The sequence below is a fragment of the Xenopus tropicalis genome, chromosome 10 (assembly GCF_000004195.4).
Source record: "Xenopus tropicalis strain Nigerian chromosome 10, UCB_Xtro_10.0, whole genome shotgun sequence".
Lineage (NCBI taxonomy): Eukaryota > Metazoa > Chordata > Amphibia > Anura > Pipidae > Xenopus > Xenopus tropicalis.
The window spans coordinates 17,959,587-17,979,747 of record NC_030686.2 but is presented as its reverse complement, the minus strand read 5'-3'; the positions used below and the strand labels follow the sequence as shown (position 1 = coordinate 17,979,747).

Below are 20,161 nucleotides of genomic sequence, written 5' to 3'. Positions count from 1 at the left end.
CAGTGTGACTACTAACATAGACCATTTCAATTGTACTTTTGTGTTTCAAAAAAGGTTTTTTTCATTTTATTTATTAGAATCTCTACCAAATCCATTTTCATTGACTCGCTATAGATATTACACATACTTTATGCTCCCAACTGCTAGGGGGAACACTAAATAAAAGATGAGAAAATGATGGCCATAAAATATCCCCTGGAGGGCCACACCATGCCCGTGGACCTTTAGTTGGACAGCACTGCTAGGGGGCAACCTGCTAAGAAAGTTCCCAGTCTCTGTGGCTTACCTCCTTGGGGTTTTTACAACTCTTAATCATCCAGTCTGAACATAAGATTTGGGGGAACATACTGATATGTGTTCTGGACAATGATTTTTTTTTATTAAATGTAGGGTGGGGGGTTACTAACAGTTTTGGACAAAAAAGGTATCTTGAACTCGAAAAGAACACTGGTGTAGGAGGTAACTCACCCTATGAGCACCCCTTGGGTCAAATTTTGTATGGATAAGCATAAGCATAATTATAGTTATCTTTTTTATGTGTGGCCCCCTGCATGGTAAGACAATGGGGGGGGGGGGTAACTGTGTTATAAATGCGTGTGTTTAGGGAGCAGTCAATACTAGATCAGTGAGTCAGGGCAGGGCATTCAGACCAAGGGTGGCCAGACAGTGACGTTCCGTAACAGCCTCTGTGCAAGTTACTAAACTGTGCCCTGCTGACTTTATATACGGTGTATAGGGTGGTTGTTAGAGCTGTCTATATTGCAGTTTTGGGGTGGAGTTCCCCTTTATGTACATTGCCAAATTCATTAAATTAAAGTATAACAATTGTTCTGCCCTTATGTGTCAGGTTAAACAAAACTTGGTGCAACGTGTTAGGGTTGTCAGTCACCACTGGGGTTTCCCATAGTTACTTACAGACCCAGCTGATCTTACAGTGCAGGGATCGCACCATTAGGGAGTTTGTTTCTCGGGGTGAACTGTTTCCACTCTCTCTATTACTCGAGGGGCCCAGCTTGATTCCCTCCTGCATATGCACTGTGTTCCATCTCTGGGCAAATAGAGCGATCAAAGCCTCACAAATCAATTATTCACATCTCACAGGTAGGAAACATTCTCTTGCTATATTTATTATTAATTTGCCCATATGCATTAACCCCATAAACCCCCTTGGAGAGCAGCAACGTACACTTGTAAACACGCCATATCATGCATTATTAATAATACTGGCTCAGCATTATTACATTAATACTGAAGAGTTACAGATAATCATTATGCAGTGCAACAAGGGGATTGATAGGGAACAGTTATATGGAGCAATAGAAGGAGTTATAAGGAGGGTTATATGCAGCGCCGGATTTCTAAATGACGCACCCCGAGGCCGCCCCCATTCGGCGCCCCCTACCGCCCTCACCAGCCGTGCGAGCACGCATGCGCAAACCACCTCCTCCTCCCCTGCCGCCGCGCTAACGCGCATGCGCCAAAGTTAAAACTCCCATACGGAGCAGTGGGGAGAGGTCCCAATTGCTCCGTATGGGAGCAAAATTTTAAAATTTGCGTGCGGCGGGGCGGCATGCCGCCCCTATGTTTATGCCGCCCTAGGCCCGGGCCTTTGTGGCCTTGCCACAAATCCGGGCCTGGTTATATGGAGCAATAGGATAAGTTATAGTGAGGGTTATATGGAGCAATAGAAGGAGTTATAGGGAGGGTTATATGGAGCAATAGGAGGAGTTATAGGGAGGGTTATATGGAGCAATAGGAGGAGTTATAGGGAGTGTTATATGGAGCAATAGGAGGAGTTATATGGAGGGTTATATGGAGTAATAGGAGGAGTTATAGGGAGGGGTATATGGAGTAATAGGAGGAGTTATAGTGAGGGTTATATGGAGCAATAGGAGGAGTTATAGGGAGGGTTATATGGAGCAATAGGATAAGTTATAGTGAGGGTTATATGGAGCAATAGGAGGAGTTATAGGGAGGGTTATATGGAGCAATAGGAGGAGTTATAGGGAGTTTATATGGAGCAATAGGAGGAGTTATAGGGAGGGTTATATGGAGTAATAGGAGGAGTTATAGGGAGGGTTATATGGAGTAATAGGAGGAGTTATAGTGAGGGTTATATGGAGCAATAGGAGGAGTTATAGGGAGGGTTAGATGGAGAAATAGGAGGAGTTATAGGGTGGGATAGATGGAGAAATTGGAGAAGTTATAGAGAGAAAGTTATATGGATCTGCCTTCTTTCTTTCCTTGCTTTAGACAACCTGACAGCATTTTCTATTTCACTTCAGAGAGTAGTAGCATAGGAAAACATTATTTTCTGACACTTTTGAGTGGGTTATATGGAGCAATAGGAGGAGTTATAGGGAGGGGTATATGGAGCAATAGGAGGAGTTATATGGAGCAATAGGAGAAGTTACAGGAAGGGTTATATGGAGCAATAGGAGGAGTTATAGGGAGGGTTATATGGAGCAATTGGAGGAGTTATATGGAGGTTATATGGAGCAATAGGAGGAGTTATTGGAAGGGTTATACGGAGGAGTCATATTATATTGGAGGTTATATTGGAGGAGTCATTACCTTAGCAACCAGGGACTTGCAAAGGTAGAGTTGCAATGAGAGACAGGAATATGAATAGTGGAGGGGGCGAATAGAAAGATAAGTAATAAAAAATAACAATAACAATAAAATTCTAGCCTCACGGTGCAATTTTGGCTTTTGTTTTTGACTGCCAGGTTCATTGACCCACATTTGAAAGCTAACAAGTGTGTAAAGGAGAAGGTAAATAATTCAAAAACTGCCCAAAATAAATAATGAAGACCAACTGAAAAGTTGCTTAGAAATGATCGTTCTACAACGAGAACCACCCCCTTAATGAACCCACCATCATTACATCATTGATTTGGGTGCTTCTACACCAGGGGTGCAGTTGGGTGAAGAGGATTTTGTGACTATAATCAGGGAGGCAACTTATGAAAAGTCAAATAACAGCTAAACTACACAAAAGATTTTGATTTTTAGCAGACCCGAATGTGACCCTGACCATTGCACCCATATTTTTTCTGAAGCTTAACGCTACCCAAAACTGACCAAGAGGTTTCCTATAGTCCACCCAGTCTCTGCTGAAAGTCTCTAAAACCAGATGTGAAATAAGTAGTGGGGCAACACATGAACTGGAAGTGACATCAATAACAGGACTGGATCACCAGGGAACTCAATCTTTCACTCTAACAATTCTTTACAACTGCCCACAACCTACCAGCTCCCTCTGCTGGGTGCCCACTGAGCGCCCACTTAGTCAGGACATCAGAGCTTTTCCACCTGAATCCTGACTGCTTTGTGTGTATTTTGTGGGTACTGGACCCAATGCAGGACTTTATTCCATCAGACTTTAGTCAGATACAATTTCAGCATCCCTTCTATCAGTCATGTCATGTTAGATGGCAAATCATTCATCTTCTTTAGTTTACACCTCAGATTATAATATCACTATTATATCACTTTCATTAACTTGTCTATACGACTTCCATTCTACAAAATCTTCTGTGTAGCTTAGCCCATATATCTCACACAGATCATTGTCCTCAAGGTTTGGGGTTACTAAAAAGGGTTTGCTGGGAAGCCAGTGACTTCTAGTGGCACCATTGGTTGGAATATTACATGTTTGCACAGTATGGTAGACAGAAGTAGCTGAAATAAAACATTAAGCCCCAACAACAACTCCTGTTATCCATAGCTCCTAAAAGGTCTTGAGCTCACTAGGCATTCCCCCAGCTACTCGGAGCTGTAGGTTAGCAAAGATGGAGTGGATAGGCTTGTATATGTTTCTGTTATGTAGAAGTGTTTTGATTGAGGGAGAGATGATTCCTATAGTAGCAGTGGGATAATAGCCTCTGGGAAGGGACTGGGGCTGTGGGATAGCAGGTATAGAAGGGAGAGATGGTACCTATAGTAGCAGTGGGGATAATAGCCTCTGGGAAGGGACTGTGGCTGTGGGGTAGCAGGTATAGTAAGGAAAGATGGTGCCAATAGTAACAGTGGGATAATAGCTTCTGGGAAGGGACTGTGGCTGTGGGATAGCAGGTATAGTAGGGAGAGATGGTGCCTATAGTAGCAGTGGGGGGATAATAGCCTCTGGGAAGGGACTTTGGCTGTGGGATAGCAGGTATAGTAGGGAGAGATGGTGCCTATAGTAGCAGTGGGGGGATAATAGCCTCTGGGAAGGGACTGTGGCTGTGGGATAGCAGGTAAAGTAGGGAGAGATGGTGCCTATAGTAGCAGAGGGATAATAGCCTCTGGGAAGGGACTGTGGCTGTGGGGTAGCAGGTATAGTAAGGAAAGATGGTGCCAATAGTAACAGTGGGGTAATAGCTTCTGGGAAGGGACTGTGGCTGTGGGATAGCAGGTATAGTAGGGAGAGAGGGTGCCTATAGTAGCAGTGGGGGGATAATAGCCTCTGGGAAGGGACTGTGGCTGTGGGATAGCAGGTATAGTAGGGAGAGATGGTGCCTATAGTAGCAGTGGGGGGATAATAGCCTCTGGGAAGGGACTGTGGCTGTGGGGTAGCAGGTATAGTAAGGAAAGATGGTGCCAATAGTAACAGTGGGATAATAGCTTCTGGGAAGGGACTGTGGGATAGCAGGTATAGTAGGGAGAGATGGTGCCTATAGTAGCAGTGGGATAACAGCATCTGGGAAGGGACTGTGGCTGTGGGATAGCAGGTAAAGTAGGGAGAGATGGTGCCTATAGTAGCAGAGGGATAATAGCCTCTGGGAAGGGACTGTGGGATAGCAGGTATAGTAGGGAGAGATGGTGCCAATAGCAGCAGTGGGATAATAGTCTCTGGGAAGGGACTGTGGCTGTGGGATAGCAGGTATAGTAGGGAGAGATGGTGCCTATAGTAGCAGTGGGATAACAGCATCTGGGAAGGGACTGTGGCTGTGGGATAGCAGGTATAGTAGGGAGAGATGGTACCTATAGTAGCAGTGGGATAGTAGCCACTGGGAATGGACTGTGGCTGTGGGATAGCAGGTACAGCAGGGAGAGATGGTGCCAGTGTCAGACTGGGGGGTGCAGAGCCCATCAGGGCTTCTGCCTCAGGGGCCCCTGCAACCCCCAATGGCCCCCACCATTGTTCGCACCCCGCCCCCCACCCCGAGGCCCCCTTCACCCCCCTTCGCCCCCCAACCATCTCCACCAAGCACTCCTAAAAGAAAATTACCTGTGGCGCATCAGGGGAGGGAGACAGCAGATCATGGGAGCGCCCTGGGGTGATTGGATATGGGCCGCCGGGGCCCACTAAGGGTGCCTATAGTAGCAGTGGGATAATAGCTTCTGGGAAGGGACTTGGGCTGTGGGATAGCAGGTATAGTAGGGAGAGATGGTGCCTATAGTAGCAGTGGGGGGATAATAGCTTCTGGGAAGGGACTTGGGCTGTGGGATAGCAGGTATAGTAGGGAGAGATGGTGCCTATAGTATCAGTGGGATAATAGCCTCTGGGAAGGGACTGTGGCTGTGGGATAGCAGGTATAGTAGGGAGAGATGGTGCCTATAGTAGCAGTGGGGGGATAATAGCCTCTGGGAAGGGACTGTGGCTGTGGGATAGCAGGTATAGTAGGGAGAGATGGTGCCTATAGTAGCAGTGGGGGGATAATAGCCTCTGGGAAGGGACTGGGGCTGTGGGATAGAAGGTATAGTAGGGAGAGATGGTGCCTATAGTAGCAGTGGGGGGATAATAGCCTCTGGGAAGGGACTGTGGCTGTGGGATAGCAGGTATAGTAGGGAGAGATGGTGCCTATAGTAGCAGTGGGGGGATAATAGCCTCTGGGAAGGGACTGGGGCTGTGGGATAGCAGGTATAGTAGGGTGAGATGGTGATTATAGTAGCAGTGGGATAATAGCCTCTGGGAAGGGACTGGGGCTGTGGGATAGCAGGTATAGTAGGGAGAGATGGTGATTATAGTAGCAGTGGGATAATAGCCTCTGCAATGGGATTGTCGCTGTTGGATAGCAAATACAACCAATAGCCTGGTTCTAACAAATTCAGACACAGAGCGAGGAAGCAAAGGCTGGAGCTCATTATGACCTGTTGAGTAACTGAGGATAATGGGAGTTTCACTGACAGCAGGGTAATTACAGAAATCTTCACAAATGACTGTTAAATATTAAAATACACAGGCAAGATTTCATCCTTAAAACCTCACAATCCACAGACTGACCTTCTGCTCCTTGTATGTGTAAGGGGGGTAAGGAAAAGCCCCAACAGGGTAAGCAGGGGCAGGAATTTTGCAGAGGTGGCACGGGGCAGACTGTGAGGGTGTAAGGATGGATAAAGGCTGAGAGCAGAATGGGGGGAAGGGAATTGATGAAGGGGGGAGAGGAAAGGCAGGAGCAGGGAGGGGGAGAGAGTGGTCCTCCCTCACGTGTCTCTATGTTAATACAGGAGCCTGTGCCTCTCACACACACACTGCAGATCCAGCATCCTTGTGCACACAGCTAGGGAGCACTACACCCTGATGGTGACGGGGGCACAAAGAAGCCGGGCTGATGTCCCCAGGCTGAGAGCTCCTGTCTATGTGAGGCTCTTCCCTGTCACCCCCATGCCCCCTGTCCTCAGGGCTGAATGATTATGTATGAATGATGTGTCTGGGGCTGTTCTGGGTTGTAGCTGCTGTGATCTCTGCCAATGCTGCCATGCATCCATTGGGTAAGTAGGATACCCCCACTCCAGCCTTTAAAAGCGCTCTGCATGCAACAGTCACCTCCATCCTGTTGTCTCCCTTCCCTGTAGTGTTTAGCCTGCTCCTGTCCTCTAGCTGTTGCTGAATTATATTTCTCACCATAATGCTGACAAGTCAGTTTAGGGGGTTCAAGTTTAGTGACAGCTGGGGGGGGCACAGGGCTTGCTATTTTCTTTGCCTCCTGCTGTTGCTGTTCTGTGTTCCCTGTGCCATCACCTGCCTGAGATTCCTGTTGCATGTTTTGTTTGTATTCCAATTAGTATCTAGGTTAGGGCTGGAGATTCCCTTGGGTCAGGTAGCCATGGATCCAACACAGCCCTGATCTTCCGTTGACCCTTAATGCTTTAGCACCTTCTCCCACTTGCCCTTAATATGCCATCCTTATTGCATGCCTGCCTTTCTGCTCCCACCCCCCCACCACGAGCATCCGCTCCACCTTCCAGCTTCTTTCCTCTCCCCTGATTCATTATGCCTTACCTGCCTCCCCCCGAGCATTGCTCCCATTATTAGCATCATAGCCTACTTTACATGTCTTGTGAATCTGCATATCATGCATCTGGATAGATACAATGCTATGTAGAGCAGTATGGGTTAAAAGCAGGTTTCTAGGGCAAAACTCCCTGGTGTAGGGCAAATAGGCTTTTACAAGTGCTAAGGCACCTGGAGAGGTAAGTTACCTTTGTCATTAATATCTGCCCTACCAACAGGGCTCCCCAAAATACAGTAAGGGCAAGAGACCCACCCCCCGCATTCTGTAACATCCCCTCTTATACTGCAATGCATCAGGTAGATAGATCCATGCAATGCAGGGGAGGACCCTTCAGCTAATCATATGGAGGGGGTGGTATGTTTGAGGACTGTGGGTGCTTTTTCCCCCCACCTGCTGAACCCATTGGGATTTATATCTTGAGGATTATGAATGTGGAGGGGGAAATTCCAGTAAATTATAGCTTGTTTTTTACATTATATCACCCTTGTGTTCCACTGCTGCCTCAGTGTTTATGGATATCCTACAATTCAAAGTCTTTTATTGTTTCATTTATATTGCACTTTTTCATTATTCCTTGGCCCTGTATTCTCCATGTAATCCTATTGGTCCCCTGTGCACCATGACTCTCAGTTCCTTCCAAATTGATCTGCCTGTTCCTACACATACCTGTAGCCCCCTGGTCTCCATCTGTCTGTCTGCCCTTCTGTATGTCATCTATCTATCTATCTATCTATCTATCTATCTATCTATCTATCTATCTATCATCTATCTATAATCTATCTATCTATCTATCTATCTATCATCTATCTATCTATCTATCTATCTATCTATCTATCTATCATCATCATCTATCTTCTATCTATCATCTATCTATCTATCTATCTATCTATCTATCTATCTATCTATCTATCTATCATCTATTTATCTATCTATCTATCTATCTATCTATCTATCTATCATCTATCTATCTATCTATCTATCTATCTATCTATCTATCTATCTATCTATCTATCTATCATCATCATCTATCGCTTTATCAACCTATTTATCCTCTATAAGGGATACCCCATGAAGGGGTGGTGGTTCTGATGCAGCCTCCCACTCCAGTGTATTTCTGTGGTGCTCATGATTGTATATGGGTGGCACAGATGTCTTTATATGACATCATCATTTTAAGTTAATCTAAATTAATCCATGAATATTGTATATTTTGAATATTTAGCCCACCGTAGAAACAGTCGGGGGGCACTATTCTAAAGGACAACAGTGGGTTTGATCTTTAGCTCCTGTTCCATATACTCATTCTTTTCTGACTTTTTTGCTGCAGGTTCTTCACTGGTGAATACCATAGTCCCCCCCATCACTGCTCATTCGGACTCCCCTAAGCGATGGTACCAGAAGCTGGATCATACACAGATCACCCACCCCAGCCGTTTGGTGGGGCACACATCTGGAGCTGAGACCCATAGATATCAGCTGAACACTAGGGTTAGAAGTGAGAACCCAAATGACCAGGTGAGGGTTGATATAACTACAGATCTGTGGATTATGGGCCTTGGTGCAAGGGGACTCATTCTGTTTTGCAGAAGTGCATAAGGGTCTGTCTGTAGATGATGCACATTACTATGTGTGTGTGTTTCTATTTGTGCTGCCCTGGTACAAAGCTAAGTTGCACTCTGTGCCCAACTGTCCTGCATTTCTTTGACCTTGGATGGGTTCAGGCTCCTAAATACTCTGTTTTTTTATGTATTCAGGGAGGTAGGGTAAATATCCACGGATAGATGCCATTAGCGAGTTTTTGGAGGACAGAGGGGTTTGTCATGTTTTGCTTGCAGATAAGATGAACTGCAAAGACCATTCACATACCGTGTCTGATTTCTGTGTGTAACTACAGTGGAAACTATTGCTTTAACCAGGAAAATATAAGGGCATAACTTATATATGAGAAATGTCATCTGCTTGCCTCAGGTGCGGAAAGCTTTAAAGAGAAAGTTAACCTTTAGAATGTTATAGAATGTCCTATTCTTAGCACCTGTTTATTTGGTCTTCATTCTTTAATTATTCGGCTTTTTCCAGCTTTCAAATGGGGGTCATTGATCCTCGGTAGCCAAAAATGTATTGCTCTGTGAGGCTATAATTTTATAGTTACTGTATTACTTATCTTTCTACTCAGGTCCTCTGCTATTCATCCCCAACACCACTTCCTTGTTGATAGGGTATATTGGCCCTGGCAACCAGGTGGCTGCTGCAATTGCAAACTGGAATGACCAGTGTCTAAATCATTTTAAAATCACAGTCTAAATCATTCACACTGTCTTAATCATTCTGCTACCTCTTTACCAAATACCATCTTGATTAATGCAGGGAATTCCGTTTATGTGCTTTTCATGATGTTCTTGGACTACAACTACAAACCTTCCCAGAATCCAAAATGCTGTAGTTCAGGATCAACTAGGAGTCTGCCACAAAGTGGAAATTCTTCACAGAAGTGGCATAATTAGAGACCCATAAAAATGTATCTAACATTAATCCTTAGCCCTCTGCATCCCCTTGCAGTTATTCACCACATCAAACTTAGCAGGTCTGTGGGCAAATGGAACAGCTCGTTTGGAAGGGCAAGTATACCCCAAGTATACCCCATGAATTCCACGGGTGTATAGATAGATGTTTACGCTCAATTCTATGCTTGTATATTTTCCCCATGTATCTAGGTCAGATCTGAAGAGTTCCATTGCAGTCTTGATGGTTGACATGTTCTATGCCATGATACTGACTATATTGCAGAATATATATAGCACTATGGGTTCCAGGAAAAGCTTCTCCCAGAAGGTGATATGGTTGGGGTTGGCATCTGTGTAAATGCCTTTTGATTCACTGTGGGGGCCCCTCCCTGATTTATGTAGCCCTCTCCTCAAATAGGGGTTTTAACTTTCCTGAATTGCCAGAGACCCCCTCTTCTCTCTGTCTAGCTCTGCTTTGTTGGTGAAACTATAACTATATCTTACAGGGCACCAGTCTGATTAGCACAGTCCAAGGGCACAAGGTCTTGGCGAGCCAAAGATACTTCCATAGATCATAAAATTAGTATAGGTTGTGGTTATGCAGATGTGTACCTGTGGGTGTTCTTGTGTGTTTTGGGCTGTGGTTGTGCGAATGGCTTTTTTTTAGGGCAGGTCTGAACTGGATGTCAATATAGGCCCTGGCATTCCAAGTATACAAAGGCCCCCAAACAGCCCCCACAGGCCCAACAAATTATGACTTTGTACAGCATCTTACAGCAGCCCCACTGGCATTTGCCCGAACCCATAGATTGCCAGTTCAGGCCTGTTTTGGGGTGTAGGTGGGCTTTTGTGTTTCTGGCTGTGCAGATATATACCTGCGAGTGTATAGGTTTCTTCCTTTGAATGTGGTTGTGTGTCTGTGGGTTTGTGTACCTGTTCATGTGTGTCATGGTGATCTTTGGTACAGTATATTGATGTGCGGGGGTGTGTTACTACAGATATGCAGATGGCCCCCCTCTTTTTGGTAACTCCTTCCTAGCATCCACTTTTATGCTTGCACCCTCTCTTTTTGGTTAATCTCGCCTTGCATGCTGCTTTCTGTTTATGCCCCCATCCCATGGAACTGATTAAGTGGACAATATGACAGCTTTCTTGCCTGTTATCTGACTGGGGCTTGTCCAAGGGTAGGCTAGTACATCCAAGCACCTGGAGGAAGCCCACCACCGTTCCACTAGACTTAAGATTTAATCAACGTGACCCTTCATATCAGGCTAAGATCCTCTTATTTATTGACTCTGTCAAATGAGGGAATCCTCTCATGCATGGCCGCCTTACGACCCAGTAGCCTTACCACAGAATTGCTGGATTTTCCATTGTGACCTTTCACAGGGAATGACAGTTTGGTTGATAAATGCACCAAACTGATTATACTGAAATTGTCCAGACAGATGGATCCCTAAGCACCCAGGCAGAACAGCAGATGACCTCATAAACTGATCAAGGTGGCCATCAGATTGTCCCCCCTTTTTCACCCTTCTCAATAAAAAGCATTGTTGCTTTACATGATTGTGACTGAGCAATCGGGTTGCACTTGGACACAAACCCATGTTGGACTAGTCAAGTCAGAAATGGCTAAATGATGCAAGTTCTGATGTGGGCCCAGCACACATCAGCCCATATGCCTACTCTTTATTATCACTCTCCAGGCTTTCTTCTCTCTGTCGCCAGTCTGCTTGTTCTTTCTATCTTCCTCCCTCAGTTTCCCTGCTATTTCCGGCTTATTTCCCACTGTCCTGTTTGTAATTGCTGTTCCTTTTTCTGCCCTGCTTTCTATTTCTGTCCCTCTGCCTTCTCTCTCTGCCTGCAGCATTGTGACCCTTGCTCTTCTGCCTCTTTCTTTCTGAATGATTCCTTCTGTTTCATTTATTTTGCCCCATTTTCTATATCTATGTGACGCCCTGGACAACCCCGCCCCCCCAGCTTTATCGTTTCATCTCCCTATCTATCTGCCCTGGCCTCCTTGTTTTCCATTTTTGCTACATTGTCTCCCTGCCTTCCCATGAGCTGTTTCCCCTTTACACATTTTTCTGCACAGTCTGTTCACTAGCTGCCTTCTCTGCATTGTATCCCACTCTGCCAATTGCTTTCTCCCTCCTTATTTTCTTTCTGTTTCCTCTCCATCTGCCCATATTCTCTATGTCTTTCTAATGTGCTTCTGCTTTCCCAGCCTGTCTGCCCACATACACTCAATTCCTGTCCCTACCTCATCCCCATGTTCCTTTTTCGCCTCTTTTAATTTATTACTTTGCTATTCCCTCTCCATTTATCTTCTATCAAGGCTAGTTTTAAAAACACAGGAATTACTTAGTTTTAAAAACACAGTCATTCCAACAGCCCAAACTCTTGGAACACTGAGAAGTCAGATGGAGCTAAGGAACTTTCTCGTACTTATCTGCCAATGCACCATACACTAGCAGACATTGTGCATCGCCAGGAGGAAGTGCGGTATACGGTGGGGTGGGGGGTAGGGGATACACAAAAGTGTAGCAGCTCCCAACTGGGGTGGGGGCCCCCAGGTGGCAGCCCTGGTGGGCCCCAGACACCCCAGTACAACATTAGGCAGATCCCCAAACCAACTGATATTCGTAGTACATGGATCTGCTGGCTTCTTGTTTCAAGATTTAGAATCGGCAATGTGGAAAGGCACAAACAAATACTACATTCACTTACAATTACGTTTCCAAATAAACTTAACATTTTTAAAAAAAATACCTCCCAAATATGCCATGTTTACCAAAGCACCCTTAGTGCTGTGAATTACACTTGTACAAACTGGCATTAGTACCATAAACAATAGAAACCAGTCAGTTTTTGCTTTCATTCTTTCCCATTTATTTGGGGGATGAAAACTGTTACTTTGATGGGTTGCTTTGGGTTACTGCCCTGGTGTACATTTGCATGTAGTCCTAGTAGGTGATTATCACTCTGACTCACTCCTCTCACAAATCAGCAGCTTCACAGAGCGGGTCACAAATGAGTCACAGACAGATCAATAATCCTATAACTGAGGACACAGTGAGCACCAGTGCTAATATTTGCTTAAAAATGCTCCTTTGCCATTTGTGAATACCCAGAGTACACTGTTTTGCCCTACACCTGGCATCTCAATTTAACCTATAAATAAAACTTTATGCCTGGCAACATGGCAATAGTTTTATATATCCCACTCAAAGACAACTAAGACAACTATATAAATAGAGCCTTGCAAAATATATAGCAAATTGTCCTCTTTGTTTTTATTGTTTACACCACTGCCACATGTAGAGCCTTAGGCTACGGCCACATGGACTGATTCTCAGCGTACGGATAAATGCAGGCTTAGAATCAGCCAATACGCTCCAAACAGCCTTTCCATGTGCATGCACCTGGAGCCACTGTGTCGGGCTGGGTGCAGACACATGGAGTGGATTTCAGCACTAAAATCTGCTCTGTGTGCCTGTGCCCGTGCCGACACATCCGAAAGCTGATCAGAGCATAGGGGCTGCCTATATTTATTCATAGTCAAAGAATTAGCCCAGTCTGGCCATAGCCTTAGGGCTATGGCACACATGTGGATCCTGTTACTGTCCCTTTTTAGCCTGAAAAAGCTCATGAGTCTCTGAAACTCTGAAACTGAAAATCTTAGGCTGTTAGGCGTTCCCCATTTAAGACAACAGAATGTGGATGTGGCTGTTTCTTTGAAAATACTACCTGTGTGCCATTATTCTTATACATAATAAGGTAGTAAGAGAGAAGAAAAGGTTAATTAAAGTAGAACACACACACACATATATATATATATATATACACACACACTATGTTCCATTTATCCACATTTATCCACACTCCATCTCCATTTATCTATATGTCGTAAAAATTTTACTTTGGATGGGCTGATGCATAATCTGTATAAAGTACTGCAAAATATGTAAATATTGAAAATAATGGTCACATCACATGAAGGTCACATACAGACCTATAGTTGAATGAGGCGTGTGCTCCAGGCACAATAAAATAATACTGCATGACCCTTGGAATTAGAAATTTAGCAGGCTAAATGGAGGTGTATATGAGGCCTTGGGGAAATTATTTGAGAGTAGTAACCCTTTAAATTACATGGAACAGACAGCTGGTGACCCCATGTACATTTTTGGAATGTCTTTAGTTAATCATAATGTGTCACTGGACACGGGGACTTTAGTTTCTCTCTGTTTCTGTCTGTTTAGCAATACAGGGCAGGATGGGCAAAACCCAGCCAATTTGTAATGTTTAAGACTTATGGAACGGGGATACTGGTAACAAAGTTTTTCACTGCTAAAGCCAAAGACATTGGCACAAACTAAAATGCTAAAATTGTGTAGAATTCTATTTTTATTATTGATAATAATTCCCCTTTCATTTGGAACTCTTTTGCAGGATGCCCATGTTGCACATGCCAGTTTCCTTGTGACGTTCCTTGAGAAAAAAATGATTTTGGATCTGGAATTAAATCAGTGAGTAACCAGAAATATTTATATTGAATCAAAACTCCATTTACTTGGGCTTTGCTGTATAAATAGGGTTGCCATCCAGCTGGTTTACCACCTAAGGCTGGTACTAAAAATGTACTGGCAATTAAATTGCCAGCAAATTTGCAATCCTCCCCGAGATACTCATATATTTGCACTCAGAACTGCTTGTTTGTAAGCAGCACCTCTCCTTTCAACTCTGATCTGTCCATACCCCACCCCTGATTTGCCCATACCCACCCATAAACCACCTCTGTTATGTCACCACTGGCCACCCTGGACTGCAGGTCGGTAAGACTCGGGGGAAAGTTGGCAACCCTATGTATAAAGTTCAAAGTACAGGGCACACTGGAGCAAGGGAGTCTGGGATTTAATACCTGCATTAAGTACTTCCTTGTGTTTCACCTACAAGCGTACCTAATCAAGAGGATCTCTGTGCTGAAAAATCCACAATTTGCACAAACATTGATGCCAGTAAAATGCAAACATCTTGAGATTTACCAACACTGACACTAATATGAAATAAGGTCACAAAAAGGCCTGAAGTAGATCTTATCTCCCTTGTAACATAGGGTTGATAAGACAGGGTCTTATAAACTGTGGGACCCAATTGGGACCATTTTGGTAGGGCCCCCTACACAAGGATTTCAGGGCTGGGTGGGCAGAGAGTCCCTGCCTTTCCCTCTCTCCATGTAACTGATGTAACCCTGCCTTTTCACCTTGCTTTCTCTTGTTTCATTGGCCCCCAACATCTCATGGCACAATGTGGCCCCCAAGCACTGGGCACTGACACACCAAGCATACTATATACAATGTACAGAGAGAGTGATTATTGGCCCCTCAAGCACAATATACACAGTGAAAGACAGTGCGTACCCTGGGAAAGCAGTATGACTGCAGTGCCACTTTGTGTTTAATGTCCAAGAACACATAGCAGCATTATGAGGCAATCATTGTTGGGGGTGGGCTAGGCAGTTTTATGTGCTTATTCCTGCTGGTGCGGAGCTCTATTGGGCTCAATAGGTCCTATCGGCCTAAGTCTGACCCTGGGTTGACATACATCTCTGTATAAGTCAGTCAGAACAGAATTTGCTAAGACCAATACCTCACAAAAGCAACCTGCTACAAGCCCCACCCTCTAACCAATCTTTGACATATAATGAATCACATGGTATAAGTGATTCAAAACAGACCTAGGTATGGGGAGTCCCTCACATAAGCAACTTTTTACAGGCTGTACTCATTTCCCTATCATTATACTATATATGAATGTACTTATATATATATATATATATAAGTGAAGCAAACTACAACATAAGGAATATGCCATATCAGCTGGTTGGTGCTTTTGGCTGTGAAGGCCTGTTATGTTCTCACTCTGTGTGCCACTGTGTTGTGCTCCCCCAGCTGTCACTTCCTGTGAGATCTTTGTAGGCTCTGCCTGTAACTTCAGTAGAACCTGGAACCAAGGGTTAGAACAGATTGGCCAATTAATGAGGAGCCCTCAGTCCAGATGGAGCTTTTTTAACAGGAATGTGTGCCAGCTTTTAAAAAACTGTTCTGAAGGTATTAGTGCTTTATAAATTAATGATACATTTTATTAAATAAGTTGCCATGTCATTGAGATACTGCAGAGGACAATTTCAGACTTTAATAAAGTACAAAATTGTTAATTTCCCATGACAGTAGCACCCAGTGGGGAAACATAAGATTTTCATCACTAGGCAACCTTCATATTATACATACTGTATATGTGCAGCAGAAATCACATACATATATGTTTAGCTGCCATGTAACTGCCTACCTGATCTACTGAGTAAGGCAAAAGTGACGCCTCGGCTTGCTTGCCAACCTCCTAGTAAACAAACACAGAAATGCTAATATGTAGGAATTCATATTCTCCTTAGTTAGAAGTTATGCCTGGCCTCACTGGCATAATTTGGCTTTTCAGGCCCCCTCAGCAAAAAAATTGAGAGTTCTTTTACAGTGGCAGGCACGGGTGCAGTCAGGAGGGAGGGGGCAGGGGGAACACTCACTTGGGCCCTCCTGCAGTAATCGGGGTTCCCGTACCCACTATATTTATATGTTAAGGAGGTGCTATGCTAAGGTGCTATGCTTCGCCACTCAGTTAATAAAAACATGATGTAATGGGGGTTGATGTGATTCGTTGGATAGTTTGTGTTTCTAAGAGATATTTACATATTGTTACATTTACAGCCTCCTTCTATCATCGAAATATGTGGAGCGACACTATGATGAGGACAATAATTCTTATGTAAAGGTGGGTATTTCTGTGTCACACCCAGAAATTACCAAAAAGTGTGTAAGTGAATTAGAAATATCCCTCAGTGATTTATAGTGAGTCATCATTTTTGTGAATCTTCATAGTGCAGGGTAATATAACCCATATGGCACAACATTATTTATAACCCAACCCAGAGCAGGCATTAGGTACAGGGCTCCCTTGCACCCAATAGTGCTGCGCTCTGCACCTAAATCACAAAATACATAGTGCAGCTATACTCATACAGGTCAGACCTTGCCCATCATACAGAAGATCCATATGTAGCACTGGCATTCTATTACATAATAGTTCCGGGTTTATAACTGGAGCAGAAGAATTGCCAAAACAGTATAAAGGCTTATTCCCACTCACACAAAATGCCCTGAGGTTAAATAAGAATTCATATATTTTTCATTCAGTGTCATGTAAATAGATGGAAGATGGATAGAGGAATTTTAGCTGAGACTTAGCCTTTCAGACTTTCTGGGTTCAGGTTACCTTTGTGGCATTCCACTGTTATATTTCACAGATATATTAAACTATGTTTGTGACAGTCACTCTAGTATAGATCTGCAAGAATTAAACACAGCAAATAATAATAATATTGTATGATATGTGGAGCAATTGGAGGAGTTATAGGGAGGGTTATATGGAGCAAAAGGAGGAGTTAAGGGGAGGGTTTCTATGGAGCAACAGTAGAAGTAATAGGGAGGGTTGTACGGAACAATAGGGGAGTTATAGGAAGTGTTACATTATTTATAGTGTTATAAATGAGGAGTTATGGGGAGAGGTTGTATGGAGCAATAAGAGGAGTTATAGGGAGGGTTATATGCAGTAGGATAAGTTATACTGAGGGTTATATGGAGCAATAGGAGGAGTTATAGGGAGGGTTATATAGAGGAATAGGAGGAGATATGGGGAGAGGTTATATGGAGCAATAGAGGAGTCATAGGGAGGGTTATATGCAGGAGCAGTTATAGGTGTTATAATTGAAACACCTAAATATATAATTAATTTTACTCGTGCATTCTGTCCCTCTTTCCTGAACAGACTGGTGGCACATCTGGCGATCATTGTTATTATCAGGGAAAATTGCGAGGGGTGGAGGACTCATGGGCTGCCATTTCTACTTGCCACGGTCTCAGGTAAGAATAGCCCATCCCCATTTATTCTGGACATCTCTATGCCAGCATGTTGGCTGGTACCAATTCTAAAACATGCAGTGAAAAGGATCAGACAAAATGTAGCTTTGTTCCTCAAAACAGTTACAACAAGAAAGGCACTGACTTTTTTGGTCCATTGCTCAAAGTCAGACCCTATTCAAATGCAGAAATGGCATAAACCTATGAAGGTGACCTTAAAATGATCAATTTTGGCACCTAATGCAATTTAGTATTCCCTTGATGCATCTATTTATAGGTTCCCAATGTTAATAGAGTCTTGGTTATTTTTTGCTAGTGGGGTTAATAGGGTGAGTTTGACATTTTCTCCTAATTTCAGGTCTAGGGAGCGATTTTCAACAAGTTCTATGCAAGAGAGTGCAAAAGCTTTCTTCCAATAGTGAGGTTAAGACCAAACTAATATAGAATTGTTCTGTGTGCTTTCAGTGGAGCCTTTTCTGACGGTGTTTACACTTATACAATATATCCTTTGAAACAGAGCACAGAGGTGAGTAAATCAGTGTCAGACAAAATGAACAGGATAGTCATGCTATGTCCATTTTATGTAGATGGCTTTACTGGGGCCTTGTTGACCCATATCCCAGGCTGTATATGTATGATTAATAATTCCCCTCCAAAGACTATCCCCACTCCAGTCCATAATGAATACTGCTGTCAGGCTCATACACCTCTCCAACCACTCCTCCTCTGCCATGCCACTCTGCCAATCCCTGCACTGGCTTCCCCTACCATCCAGAATAAAATTCAAACTCCTGACTCTTACATTCAAAGCAGTTCATAACTCTGCCCCACCCTACATCTCTGAACTTATCTCTAGGTACCATCCAACCCACTTGTTATGCTCCTTTACTGACCTGACCTGCTCCTCAACTCCTCTCTCATTCCCTCCTCACACGCTTGTATTCAAGACTTTGCAAGGGCTGCCCCCCTTCTCTGGAATTCACTCCCACAAACTATCAGACTTTCTCCCAATCTCTCTGCCTTCAAGAGATCTCTAAAAACACATTTATTTAGAGAAGCTTACCCTAATCTAGTTTAGCAACACCCTGTGTCACACCTCTCACAACTCTGGTCATGCCCATTCCCACACCTTGTGTCTCAACCCTTTCTCCTTGTAGATTGTAAGCTCTTTTGGGCAGGGCCCTCTTCACCTCTTGTATCGGTTACTGATTGCTTTATATGGTTCTCTGTATGTCCTATGTATGAAACCCACTTATTGTACAGCGCTGCGCAATATGTTGGGGCTTTATAAATAAATGTTATTATTAATAATAATAATAATAATAATAATAATATATATATAATGCTAAGAATGATAATTACAGGTTTCCAAGACAAACAACTAAAGGGATACAGGCATACTACTATACAAGCCTTAGAATATGTTGCAGTCCTTTTCCTCTTTAAATTTATAATATCTTTCTTTCAGACAGAAAAATGGCCTCATGCTATTGAGCGAATAAAGAAATGCACAGAGCCAGGTAATCACACAATACTACAATTTTGGGGAAAGGTTGGTGATACCTGGATGCAAAATACCATTTTATTGACAGGATCCTATGCCAAATTTTTTTTTTATGTAGCAGTCTTGTATACACATTATAAATACAAAAATGGAAACATTTTTAGCCATATTTCAATCACCAGGCCCTTATCTTTCTATACACACTGATATACATCAAACTTGACCCCCTTTGGGGTTGTGACACACGAGGAGATTAGTCACCGCGCAACAAATCTTTTTTGTCTAAATAATCTCCCCGAAATGCCATCCCACCGGCTAGAATATAAATCGCCAGTGGGATGGCATACGCGGCAGCGCGATTTGCCGAAGACGCCTTGAGAGGCACTTTGGGGGGGTTTGGCCCCAGCGATAAGGAAGATTTGTTGCACGCCGACTGATCTCCCTGTGTGTCACAGCCCTAAAGACACTTTTAAGCTGAAGGAGCTGGGTATGTCCTGCTAGTCCTGCTGAATTGTTTAAGATATGTCAGTCAATGGCAGAAACTTATGTCCCCACTCCCCTCCTCCCATTTAATGCACAAAGTGTATACGGGCACACCCAGTGGCTCGCCAGAAAACTTAAAGTCCAGGGTTTACAAATCAGCAATAGAATGTCACTCTGGAGAACGAAGTCAATCACTTGTAGTTTTTTATTTTATACCGCACAGCATGTTTTGGTATTATATAAGCACCCGATAAAGGATCAGTGGATCCGAAACATGTTGCGGTATAAAACAAAAAACTACAAGTGATTGACTTGGTTCTCCAGAGTGACATTCTACTGCTGATTTGTGAATGCTGGATGGCGTGACATGAGCCTCTACTCTATAAGACCCCTACACTACAAAAAACAGGATAGGACTTCACCTACTACCTTATACTAACATCCAGGGTCACTTCTTACAACAAAGATGCAGAAGTG

The 20,161-nt window shown here is 43.7% G+C and overlaps 1 protein-coding gene across 1 annotated transcript in view; it reads left to right on the top strand.

Annotated features, from left to right (window-relative positions):
• Nucleotides 1–6,471: 6,471 nt before the first annotated feature.
• The window catches only part of adam11 (ADAM metallopeptidase domain 11), a 36,410-nt gene continuing 22,720 nt past the window's right edge, over nt 6,472–20,161 (top strand). Inside the window, 7 exon segments of the mRNA NM_001256228.1 lie at nt 6,472–6,699; nt 8,551–8,738; nt 14,180–14,256; nt 16,489–16,552; nt 17,606–17,700; nt 18,163–18,223; nt 19,166–19,217. Of these exon segments, the coding sequence (NP_001243157.1) occupies nt 6,630–6,699; nt 8,551–8,738; nt 14,180–14,256; nt 16,489–16,552; nt 17,606–17,700; nt 18,163–18,223; nt 19,166–19,217 (607 nt within the window). The 5' untranslated portion in view covers nt 6,472–6,629.